The sequence below is a fragment of the Xenopus tropicalis genome, chromosome 5 (assembly GCF_000004195.4).
Source record: "Xenopus tropicalis strain Nigerian chromosome 5, UCB_Xtro_10.0, whole genome shotgun sequence".
Taxonomy (NCBI): domain Eukaryota; kingdom Metazoa; phylum Chordata; class Amphibia; order Anura; family Pipidae; genus Xenopus; species Xenopus tropicalis.
This window is the reverse complement of record NC_030681.2, coordinates 135,369,506-135,382,860: the sequence shown is the minus strand read 5'-3', so window position 1 is coordinate 135,382,860 and position 13,355 is coordinate 135,369,506. Positions and strand designations below refer to the sequence as shown.

The 13,355-nt window shown below is 38.1% G+C and overlaps 1 protein-coding gene across 1 annotated transcript in view; it reads right to left on the bottom strand.

Annotated features, from left to right (window-relative positions):
• Window positions 1-7,367: 7,367 nt before the first annotated feature.
• The window catches only part of allc (allantoicase), an 18,102-nt gene continuing 12,114 nt past the window's right edge, over window positions 7,368-13,355 (bottom strand). Inside the window, 6 exon segments of the mRNA NM_001168554.1 lie at window positions 7,368-8,246; window positions 9,415-9,539; window positions 9,628-9,736; window positions 10,281-10,354; window positions 10,917-11,072; window positions 12,214-12,346. Coding sequence (NP_001162026.1) covers window positions 8,106-8,246; window positions 9,415-9,539; window positions 9,628-9,736; window positions 10,281-10,354; window positions 10,917-11,072; window positions 12,214-12,346 — 738 coding nt within the window. The 3' untranslated portion in view covers window positions 7,368-8,105.

Sequence of the window (13,355 nt, the reverse complement as noted above, 5' to 3'; positions counted from 1 at the left end):
CCATAACCCTCAGCAACCAATAAGATGTTTGCTTTTAATCAGGTGACCAGTAATTGCTACCTGATGATTGGTTGATACAGATTACTACACCTGGTAAACTTAGTTTCATCTGCTAGTAGCAGCAGGCAGCAATAGGCAGGAACAGTTTTAGGCTAAAGAGTCAATGATAAAGATGTACCTGCAGTATCTAGCATTACTAGCAGTATCTAGCATTACTAGCAGTATCTAGCATTACTAGCAGTATCTAGAATTACTAGCAGTAGGCAGAGAACCAAAAGAAGAAACTGAGATGGGTGTAGTTGGCTGATGGGACAAGCCAACAGTGAGTATGATTCTGCCTGGGAGAAGGCAAATCATTCCTCTCATTTGAAGAGAACTTGCTGAATATCTATAGAGAGCCCTGTGTCAGAGCCCCGCGACCGCTTGATGAATCTGGGCGCTTCCAGACCACTGATGGCTGCGGTGGGGAGATGGATGACTTATTGACAAACATGGGTTTCATGAACACACATAATAGCTCCAAAGAAATAATTACAGGTTCAATCTGAATATTGGATACAGTTGTTATTTGTATCACTGAGCGCAAAAAATACAACCGAGTTCTCTGCACTATGGGGCCTATTTACAAATCATCAGGTTTTGTGCGCTTTCTTGATATTTATAAATGCATGTTACAATTATCCTGAAAGGTTTATTCATCTGAAAGTGTGTACTGGAAGTATATTCACTTTTATTATGCGTAGTACAGGGCATTGCCTAGGCAAGACGTTTCTTTATGTTCCCCTTCTCTCTGTAAAGTCAACCAGGTTGTGTCTTCTCCACATGAGTTCTTATTGACATTTTGATATTGGACAATCCTGAGACTATTACCATACATCACTAAGACTGGCAGAGGTGCCTTGGGATGGGATCAGGAGTATTATCACAGCAAATCATGGGCGCAATAACAATAAAGGGTAATAATACTGACAGATACTATAGTTCTTTATGGAGATAAGGTAAAATCTTGAAACCGTTTTTTGGCCTTTTTAAAAGCAAAAGAAAGCCATGGAATAGAAACATCATTGTACATAAGAGAGTGAAGAGATAATTAAAGTTATTTCATGTTACATTATAGGTGCAATTGACATAATAAATTACTTTAAGCATTATGTATGTCATTCTAAGGCCTTTTGCATTTGGATTGTGTTTGGTCTTCTTGTATTTAAAGGGGTTACATTAACTTTAGTACAGGTATTGGACCCCTTATCCGCAAACCCATTATTCAGAAAGTTCTGAATTACAGAAAGGTCATCTCCCATAGACTCCATTTTAATCAAATAATTCCCAACTAAGATATAATTAATCCTTATTGGAGCCAAAACAATCCTATTGGGTTTAATTACTGTTTAAATAATTTTTTTAAATAATTTTTTTTTTCTCCAAGTAGGAGATCTGAATTACAGAAAGACCCCTTATCTGGAAAACCCCAGGTCCCGAGCATTCTGGATAACGGGTCCCAGACCTGTAATACAATGTTATAGAATGTCCTATTTCTAGAAACTTTGCTATTGGTCTTCATTACTTCTTTTTATGGCTTTCAAATGATTTGCCTCCCTCTTTCCAGCTTTAATGACCTCGACAGCCTAAAAACGATTTATTTGTGTACTTGCAATTGTATTATTGTTGTTCCTTTTTATTACTTATCCTTCTATTCAGTCCCTCTCCTATTCATATTTCAGCCTCTCATTGAAATGACTGTCTGGTTGCTAAGGTAAACAAAACCCTAGAAACTAGATAGCTGCTGAAATTCCAAACTAGAGAGCTGCTGGAAAAAAAAAACTAAATACAGGTATAGGACCCATTATCCAGAATGCTCGGAACCAAGGGTATTCCGGATAAGGGGTCTTTCCGTAATTTGGATCTCCATACCTTAAGTCGAGTAAAAAAAAATATCCAATAAGGATTAATTAGATCTTAGTTGGGATCAAGTACAGGTACTGTTTTATTATTACAGGGGAAAAGGGAATCATTTAACCATTAAATAAACCCAATAGGGCTGTTCTGCCCCCAATAAGGGGTAATTATATCTTAGTTGGGATCAAGTACAGGTACTGTTTTATTATTACAGAGAAAAGGGAATCATTTAACCATGAAATAAACACAATAGGGCTGTTCTGCCCCCAATAAGGGGTAATTATATCTTAGTTGGGATCAAGTACAGGTACTGTTTTAATATTACAGAGAAAAGGGAATCATTTAACCATTAAATAAACCCAATAGGGCTGTTCTGCCCCCAATAAGGGGTAATTATATCTTAGTTGGGATCAAGTACAGGTACTGTTTTATTATTACAGAGAAAAGGGAATCATTTAACCATGAAATAAACCCAATAGGGCTGTTCTGCCCCCAATAAGGGGTAATTATATCTTAGTTGGGATCAAGTACAGGTACTGTTTTATTATTACAGAGAAAAGGGAATCATTTAACCATGAAATAAACCCAATAGGGCTGTTCTGCCCCCAATAAGGGGTAATTATATCTTAGTTGGGATCAAGTACAGGTACTGTTTTATTATTACAGAGAAAAGGGAATCATTTAACCATGAAATAAACCCAATAGGGCTGTTCTGCCCCAATAAGGGGTAATTATATCTTAGTTGGGATCAAGTACAGGTACTGTTTTATTATTACAGAGAAAAGGGAATCATTTAACCATGAAATAAACCCAATAGGGCTGTTCTGCCCCCAATAAGGGGTAATTATATCTTAGTTGGGATCAAGTACAGGTACTGTTTTATTATTACAGAGAAAAGGGAATCATTTAACCATGAAATAAACCCAATAGGACTGTTCTGCCCCCAATAAGGGGTAATTATATCTTAGTTGGGATCAATTACAAGGTACTGTTTTATTATTACAGAGAAAAGGGAATCATTTAACCATGAAATAAACCCATTAGGGCTGTTCTGCCCCCAATAAGGGGTAATTATATCTTAGTTGGGATCAATTACAAGGTACTGTTTTATTATTACAGAGAAAAGGGAATCAGTTTTAAAATTCTGAATAATTTGATTAAAATGGAGTCTATGGGAGACAGGCTTTCCATAATTCGGAGCTTTCTGGATAACAGGTTTCCGGATAAGGGATCCCATACCTGTACGTAAAAAAAAAACACAAAAAATAAAAAATCAAAACCAGTTGTACATTGTACATAGTTGGCCAACTGTTATCTGGTTGCTAAGCATTTATTTAAGTATAAATTAGCAGAGGACCCAAATATAAGGATAAGCAGTCACATTGGTTTTACCATATATCAAATGTTTCTGCACTTTGCACTCTGCTTTGTTGGTAGAAGAATTGCAGGGGGTCTCTGCACTCCAAAATGGAGTTCAGAGACCTACATTTACCCCATAAATACAGCACTGGTGGCATTTGGCATCATTGCATTGAGAGGTCGGTGGGTGGGGGCACATTATGGGGGCACCAGGGGCTGCAGCCTGCAATGCACTGTACTGTACTACCTCACAACAGATTCTTTACCCCTGACTAGGTGCAGAGCACAGCCACATCCCAGGCACAAGTGCTTTTTAAATAAAATAGTGAGCTTAAATTGTGTGCCCTCGCACTTGTGTCTGGGGTGTCTGTAAATTACCCCCCCCCCCAATCTTAAAAAAAAAATAATGCAAGTGAAATGCTTGTAGGCAGGGCGCTCATTCAGGCTGCGGCCAGATCAATCTTTAATCAGCACATAAATGCAGGAAACAGGGGGCATGCCTGGCACAACAAACCTTCCTGCAAATCAAAATCTGCATAATGAAAAACTACAGAGGAAAAATCATGAGGAATGATTAGAAGGCAACTGTTTCATTTTGCCAATGCCTGGGAGAAAACCGTCTCTTGCAGGAAATTTGGTTACTCGAGAGGTTAACCATCAAATATATAAGAAATGATGTCAGCCCAGCTGGTGTTTGAAGGAATAGAGAGACACCTAGTGGGCTTTCTGGGTAATGTCACCTGCATCTGTAGGAAAGAACCTGACAGGAATCACACAGGGTGTTAAGTTTAATGTGGGGTGAGCAGACTTTAATGGAAATCTTATTTGTTTTAACTTCTTTAAAATGAACAGGGTCCTTCAGAAAATATATTTTGGTACGTGCCATGCAGCTCTCCAGTATTGCAGCTTGGCCCATTTGCCCATAGCACTTTCTCACCGTTAAAAACACAGCCTGCAAGTTTCCCAGGTCCCAATAATAGTATGTAGTCATTAGAAGTGGCTTCAGACTCCCTACAACAGACCGGCAGTTTATATTCACAAAAAGGTGTACACAAGCACTTTATATAAGAGTATCGAGATTTGCTAGGTACACACTGTTTAACCATTAAAGGAAAGCTACTATGATAAGGGATACGTCAGGTGTAACATTCTGCACAGGATCTGGCTAAATCCTGGGATTATGTGCAAATTAGGCTTTGGCTGAGGTGGATCTGAACTTCTATTCTTTATCTTAGATCAATGGGCTTTTGTATTTATTCCTTTTAGGGCCCTCTTGGAGGCCCAACATTTGCCTTCAGTCCATTTTAGTTGCTTAAGGTTATTGGATATATGAAAACATTGCTGTACAGTTTGGGAACTTTGGCATTGTTGGATAAGATCCATAAGACTTAAGGGGCATATTTATTATAGTGTGTAAGCCAACATCATCAGTGATGTTGCTCATAGCAACCAAGCAATTAAATTTGAACGGCCACCTACAAATGAGAAAACAAAAGCAAAGATCTGAATGGTTGCTATGGGGAACATCAATGGTAATGTTGGCTAGGAGCGATCAGAGTAACTATACCGAGCAAGAATATTTTATAGACTCGTATTCTTAACCAGAATTTCTCTTTAGTGAACTCGTGCCCTGGATCACTATCTCCATTCCTACGCTCTCCCTCACCCTATCTAAGCTCTGTCAGAATGGCCAACCCCTTCCTCTCCCTGTCCCAGATATGTCATCTAGCAGTAACTATACTAGTCACATACAACAATGTTGATTACAGGTACTTTTCATGTTGATTACTGCACTCAGAGTTAAATCTGCTTATTACAATTGGGTTTGGTAACCAGAAAAAATATTTTGAATAAGACGAATTCCAAAAATTATGGATTTTGCACTTCCCTAGAAGAGATGCATTAAAAAATATATTGTAGAGACTGCTGGGATTGTGGCAATATTAATATACACAGACAGAACTTCCATACTTGAAGGTGGGGATCAGGTCTGGAGGGGCCACTAAGGTTTTTCCCAGTGTCCCGCTGGCCCAGTGTTAAGTGGGCACAAGAGCTGCTAGGCGTGTACCCTTTATTATCATCATTTTGTACTTTTGCTAATATGTATAAAGGTACCTTGTGCATTGAACTGCAGCTCTGAATGAATTCGCTAATGTAGGCATCCTAAGTGATTTGTGTAATGTCCAAAGCCATGGCACAGGATAAACATACCTCAGCACATCATAAAAACCTGTCATCAATACATTAAACAGTGCAATAAGTCAGAAATGGTTCAGTTCACATTCTAATAGCTAAATGGACTCTAATTTCCTCTCACGAACACAAAGCATCAGAGCATAGCCTGATACAATCCTTGATTGATTTCATTACTTCCAGTTATATACTCTGGTACAAAGCCAAGGTGCCTGCTAAATGTGGAGAGAGAATGAACTCCTTCATGGATTGTTCCTTTGCTATGCAAATAGTTCCCAACGCATTTCACCCATAGATAAAGGTAGAAATTCACCTCAGCAACTGGTTGCAGTTTGATTTATGGACAAGGCCAGTGAGTCTTCAGTCTAATGTCTGGAGCTAAGGCTTATTGCAGCATTCGCTGGCTAATTAATGCATTGGGATGTTTCTTTCTCATGATTAATAAATGAGTTTCACCTATTTACAACTAAGAGACATTATTAGGGGTTATTTACAAACACAAGTGCAGAATGCAAACTGACATTTTTTAGATGCAAATCACCCTGCAGTTGTGCTCCAAGCTGTGCCTGGTGCAGTTGTGCCTGATGTGTAAAAATGGACACAATTGTACTTGGGTTTTAATGCAAATCAGGTGCAAGTTGCATCTAGTACAGGTATGGGACCCGTTATACAGAATGCTCGGGACCTGGGGTTTTCTGAGTTAGGGGGTTTCTGTAATTCGGATCTCCTTCATTAAGTCTGCTAAAAAAAATATTTAAACAGTAATTAAACCCAATAGGATTGTTTTGGCTCCAATAAGGGGTAATTGTATCTTAGTTGGGATCAAGAACAGGTACTGTTTTATTATTACAGAGAAAAGGGAATCATTTAACCATTAAATAAACCCAATAGGGCTGTTCTGCCCCCAATAAGGGGTAATTATATCTTAGTTGTGATCAAGTACAGGTACTGTTTTATTATTACAGAGAAAAGGGAATCATTTAACCATGAAATAAACCCAATAGGGCTGTTCTGCCCCCAATAAGGGGTAATTATATCTTAGTTGGGATCAAGTACAAGGTACTGTTTTATTATTACAGAGAAAAGGGAATCATTTAACCAAGAAATAAACCCAATAGGGCTGTTCTGCCCCCAATAAGGGGTAATTATATCTTAGTTGGGATCAAGTACAGGTACTGTTTTATTATTACAGAGAAAAGGGAATCATTTAACCATGAAATAAACCCAATAGGGCTGTTCTGCCCCCAATAAGGGGTAATTATATCTTAGTTGGGATCAAGTACAAGGTACTGTTTTATTATTACAGAGAAAAGGGAATCATTTAACCAAGAAATAAACCCAATAGGGCTGTTCTGCCCCCAATAAGGGGTAATTATATCTTAGTTGGGATCAAGTACAGGTACTGTTTTATTATTACAGAGAAAAGGGAATCATTTAACCATTAAATAAACCCAATAGGGCTGTTCTGCCCCCAATAAGGGGTAATTATATCTTAGTTGGGATCAAGTACAAGGTACTGTTTTATTATTACAGAGAAAAAGGAAATCATTTTTTAAAATGTGAATTATTTGATAAAAATGGATTCTATGGGAGATGGCCTTTCCATAATTTGGAAAGTTAACAACTAAAGTTAAAGCCACTGGTAAGCACACTCCTTTAGCATTCAATAAGCAATCACACAATCACAACATGGAAGCATGCAGACAAACACAAGGCCAGACAAACAGCAATACAGCCAAGCAGAGTAAGCCAAAGCAGGCCGTGTTCTAGCACAGTCAATAGCAAAGGTCAAGGCAGAAGACAATTTCAGACAGGGAAGGGCAGAGTTTAACAGATCAGTCAACACTAAAGCACACCCAGCAACACATTCAGTGATGTAACAATGGGCAACAACCCAGGAATAAACACTTTACAGAGTATATTACTCATTTTAATTTATAAATCTCCATGACAAGTATCACATTCAAATGTAAAAAGAGTTGGGGGGCAATACAAGCATGAAAACTGTTCCTGGGGTTACAAAAAAGGGGCTCTTATTGCCAATTTGGCAGCCCCTATGTGGACTGGCAGCCTACATAAGGCTTTGATTGGCAGTACACCTGGTTTTTATGCACCAAAACTTGCCCCCAAGTCAGTAATTCAAAAATAACTACCTGCTTTGAGGCCACTGGGAGCAACATCCAAGGGATTGATGAGCAACATGTTGCCCCCCTCTTTTTGGGGATCACTGATGTAAGATCTTTAATAACTGCCTTATATATATATATATATATATATATATATATATATATATACACAGATATGTCATCTATTGTTCAGAATGCTCAGAACCTGGAGTTTTCCAGATAAGGGTTTATACTTTCTTTAATGAGTAAGAATATAAAGTAGGGTGATACTTCCATTTATTTTTCAACAGACATTGAAGATAAAATTCATTTTCTTTAACTTTTGTTCTATCAGCAAAATTATAAATCAAGCAATGTTGGTTCTTAGCAGAGCTTTGCATGTAGAGGACACTAACCCGCACACATCTGTTCAAGTCATGAGATACACAGATGCACATTAGCTGCTGTTCTTGCAATCACATCAGGCTGAGATATTTGAGGAAAAGGTGTAAAATGAAATAACTTTTCAAATTATGTGTTTTAAAACAATTATTAGGGTAGAGGTCGAGGAAATCCCCAAAGCCGAATTCTGCTGACTCCTCCGTCTGGTGCGATGGTTATCTTCACATGGCTTATAACCTGATGTAACGCCAGAGATGTGCTTTCCACGTAGCGTCTCTTATGAGGGTGGATCTAGAAATGAAACACATTATCCATTATATTACAAAATTCCACAATGATATCAGTACTGACGCCCACTAAGCAAAATAAATCTCTGGTCGCCCTTTCCCACCATCTCCTGTGCTGTCTATATATTATTTAAAACAACAAGAGAATTTTTTTTAACTTTACCTAGCAAAGTTATGCAAAAGGGCAACAAAAAGCCTGTCATTTGGTTTTTAGCCTTTCATTTACCCACTAGTGTAAATGCATCATTTTGGCACACAAACAGCAACTTTTTGTGCCTAATTTCTGATCTTGGCCAGTACCAAACTTCATCTGATATGCCTGTCACATTGTGTCCCAGTTATATGGATTTTCCTGATTGGTGCATGCCTTTGACCTTCACCCTGAAGCTAAGCAGCTCTGCAGTTTTATTTACAACCTTGGTTATTGCCGGACAGCTGTAACAAGGTTTTTGCACAACTGCCCTTTACCCAAAAATCAAAACATTCATCCATATTATCCTGATCCTACAGATGCCTTTAACCTAGGCAAATCCAGAATTTTGACAGGCCCTCCTTGGAATGGCAGTAGGTACATAGTGGTTGCATCATTTATTGGCCCTCCTTGGAATGACAGTAGGTACATTGTGGTTGCACCATTTATTGGCCCTCCTTGGAATGACAGTAGGTACATTGTGGTTGCACCATTTATTGGCCCTCCTTGGAATGACAGTAGGTACATTGTGGTTGCACCATTTATTGGCCCTCCTTGGAATGACAGTAGGTACATTGTGGTTGCACCATTTATTGGCCCTCCTTGGAATGACAGTAGGTACATTGTGGTTGCACCATTTATTGGCCCTCCTTGGAATGACAGTAGGTACATTGTGGTTGCACCATTTATTGGCCCTCCTTGGAATGACAGTAGGTACATTGTGGTTGCACCATTTATTGGCCCTCCTTGGAATGACAGTAGGTACATTGTGGTTGCACCATTTATTGGCCCTCCTTGGAATGGCAATAGGTACATTGTGGTTGCACCATTTATTGGCCCTCCTTGGAATGGCAGTAGGTACATTGTGGTTGCACCTTTTATTGGATATTATAAGGTTCTCCATCAGTGCCCAAGAAACAGCTAATCCCCAATTTGATTTTTATTGGCAGCTTCTATGTATACATTAACTAAGTGGCCTTACCTGAGTCACAGAAAGTAGTGGTTTCCAGTTATAACCTATTTCAAAACGTTCATCTCTCTTCACTCCCTCTTCTTCTGTAGGTGTCAGGGCACAAGCATCAATTTTGCAGGAATTTGGGGAATTGCCTGTTATGACATTATTGCCATAGTGTCAGCCAGTTAGTAGTTACAGTACAGAGCAACAATAAAATATAGCACTTTGGATGAACCACACCTTTAAAGTGATTTGTGTCTATTTCTATATGGGTTACTAAGCCTGGGTGGCCCAGTTTCAGCACAGCCCATTCAAATCCAGGTACCTGGAGAATGCCTTTACTATCAGCCTAAAAAAGAAAAATATAAAAAAAAAAAAATCACAATTTTTTTCAAATATGAATATACAATGTATTGTAAGCTGCTTTATTTATGTTTCTAGCAGTAAGCTTGAAATTATACTTGTCAACCCTTGGGGAGGAATTCACAAAAATGTAAAATATATTTCCTCCTTTCTCCAAAAGCATTATTCACGTTCTTATTGTTAAATAAAGATCCTTCCTTTTGCCCCTTTTCTATTTCCTCCTACCAAGGAAATATTTCCACTCCCCCAATATCCTCAAAGATCTATGGAATTTGTGACCCTGTTCTAATCTATGGTGCTATATTTTTATTACCTATGCAGGTACTCCTTTGTAGGGTTAATTCTATTGTGAGTAAAATAGCATTTATTTGCAGAGGAGGAAAGAAATATATGCTTAACTGAAGAATTATACAGATTTGGCCCAATAGCACAATAGTGATTAGTTATTTGCGGAATAAATACACAACCAACCAAGAGACATCATCAATAATCTTCACTAACTGCTCAATCAGTTCAGTTGCTTAACATACTTTTAGAACTGGTGGCCTGTCCAGCCTTCTTGCTGTCTCCCATCCATCTCCCATGTCACATGCTCTTCCAATACCTACAGAAATGCATGACAAGTTACAAGTAAGAAGGTAGTAGGCTTCTCTAAAAAGACCTCCAAATTAAAGTGTTCTAAAGTGTTCTAAAACCTAAAGCAGTGATCCTAAAGCAGTGATTTTTATAGACTTTGCATCAAGCTCTCTTTTGACATCTAATATTTGTTCAGATACACCTGAAAGCCAAGCTTGATGGTTAATTATGGTGAGATCTAGGGCAATCAATGATCTAGCATGTGTCAGGGAAAAAGAAACAATACCTATGCCTGTTTAATGGTATATGTGTGTATTGGTTCTTGAATGAGCCCCCTTAATACCTCCCTATAAGATGAATTTTCTATATTTTATGAATATAATATATAGTTAAACATAGTGAAAGCATGTGCTAATCCAATAGCTACAATAAGATAATTCTTTCTGGTTCCTATATCACCCTCATGGGTATATGGTTTCCCAACATATTGCCAGAACTGACACTCTTTGTCAACTTTAAAAAACACTTCTGAGTGCAGTACTTATCTCGGAAATAAATATTACAAACCAGTCTCTATAGCTCTGAAGTACCTATGAGATTCCTAGGATGTCCATAATGAGCATCACTGAAGCCAAGGCAGACACCACCATTGACCATAGAAAGTAAGTCTTCCAAATCATTTGGTTTACACGATGACCAGTCTCTTTGTCCAATGCCATACACCTTGAAGCGGGCTATTCCACCATCTGTTTTATAAGACGTTCGGACATTGTTTAAAATGCTTTTGTTTCCACACAAATAAGCTTTCATACTGATGAAACAGATAAAAATTGCATTGCAGTCTATGAGCAGTCAATGAGAAGATCTACAACTGAAACAGGAGTTTAAGTTTTTGTGCATTGGGTTCCACATTTACTAGGAGCAAATCTAACCACAGCTAGTCTTACGAAGCAACTACTTATAACTAATGGAGGACCCTTTCTCTATAATGGCTGCTCCCCATCTCTTATGTCTGTCTCATCTTTGTCTTACATCAGATGTGTGAGGTCATCAGACTGGAAATATTTGGAGTAACTAGCAGCCTCTATCTACCTTAGTTGTTCCCTGCTGCAGCTTGCTAAAATGTTATTAATGGTGACAAAATGATGTAGGTAGGAACTGCTGCTGTTTACCTTTTGTTGTTGTTAAAGTTAACATTTTGCTCTGTTATATTCGACTCTTATTTAGGAGCTTGGGAGTTTTGGTAGATTATGGTGTCTCCTGGTCCCTTATGTTCTTATTTGAAATATTATACATAAATGAAGCAAAACTTTATTTATATACTGCATTTATATGACATGGTCAACTTATATATATAGAAAACATCATCTGAACCTAATGTCTACATATTTTGTTTCTCCGTTTATAGCAAGGTAGTTTCAAACAAATATTATCAATATCATGATTATATATTCTACTATCGGAGCACCACCACTAACTTCAGGTGGGGTTACGGTCTACAGGGATAGGTCTTCAAAGGTCAGTGAATTGTTGGTAATGCAGCTGCATTTTGAGGTAGTATCCACGGTAGACTGCTTGCTACATATGTTATGCAACTTTGAGGGTCCAGACCATTATTATTATTATTATTATCAATCCACTTATTCTGTTTTAGTATTGGTAATTTAAACAGTTCTGTGCATGTGGCCCTACAGACCAAGCATTTTATATAGGTTGGTGTGGTATACAAACCTAGGGTGTTGGGACTCTTATTCTACCCACTGTTCATAGATGTAGAGGGAAATCAATAAACTGATGAGCTCCTAAACTACCCCTACACATCTTGTATCTGGATATTAAGGCCATCTTCAGTTTAAACTTTCTCACAATCCTTGTACGTATAAATACCTGGATAGATATTAAGCCGTAAATGTGTCCATCTCTGTTTTGAGTTTACATTAAAGTAGCTGTGACTTGATTCAGCATATCCAGGTGTAAGCTCGGTCATTTGTAGCAGATGGCTCCACTTCTCTGACTTGAGCTAAGAGAAAAAATATTTTTTACATACATATAATGGGTAGGCTCTGTTTTCTTTTGTTTAAATCTGAAGAAATTAATGTGAAAGCCCTTCTATGAACCACAGTCATGATGAAATGCCTCACTGTTGATTACTTCTTATGGACTGATGCCAACTCACAGTACTAAGTTGGACAGGTTTGTCCCATGTACATACCACCTACATACGCAGACATTGCTTTGGTTTACAATTGATAACTAACCCTGTGTGACCCAAAACATAATTCTGTGAATAAATTGCTTCTCAGCCATTTCTGACTGGCCTAGCTGCGACACTAAGGTCGGTTTAGTCTAATTTCAAGCAACTGAGGTGTAGCCTAATTTGAAGACAGTTGAGGGTGTGTAGAACTTTTTCTTTATACATACTACCAATCAAAAGACCTAGGACCCCACAAAATTTAGAAAGCCACCTTTTTTCATACACATACAGTTAATGCCACACTTGGTCCTCAACTGTCCTTCCTCACCCTTCCACCTCCAAGTATCCAGGGTCTGTTATTGTTTAATTACTGAACTTTAGAACTCATGCCTCCCCAAACCTAATGCTCCTTTAAATGCAACCTATAGCCAAAACTATACTTCCAAGCAGATTCTTTAACAAATATTATTTAAGTACTGTACACACCGTTTTGAGCATTATTATTGCCAATGCATGATGATATATTGGGCAAAGCAACTTTGTATACAATATGAAGTCTGGCACTGCATCATTTAATAGTAAATAAGTCCATAAATATCTAATGAGAATACATCAATGCAGTGGCTTGCAAAAGTATTCGGCCCCCTTGAACTTTTCCACATTTTGTCACATTACAGCCACAAACATGAATCAATTTTATTGGAATTCCACGTGAAAGACCAATACAAAGTGGTATAATTATGCACACCCCACTTTGCAGTTATTTATTTGTAAAAAATCCTTGGAATCATGTATGATTTTCGTTCCACTTCTCACGTGTACCCCACTTTGTATT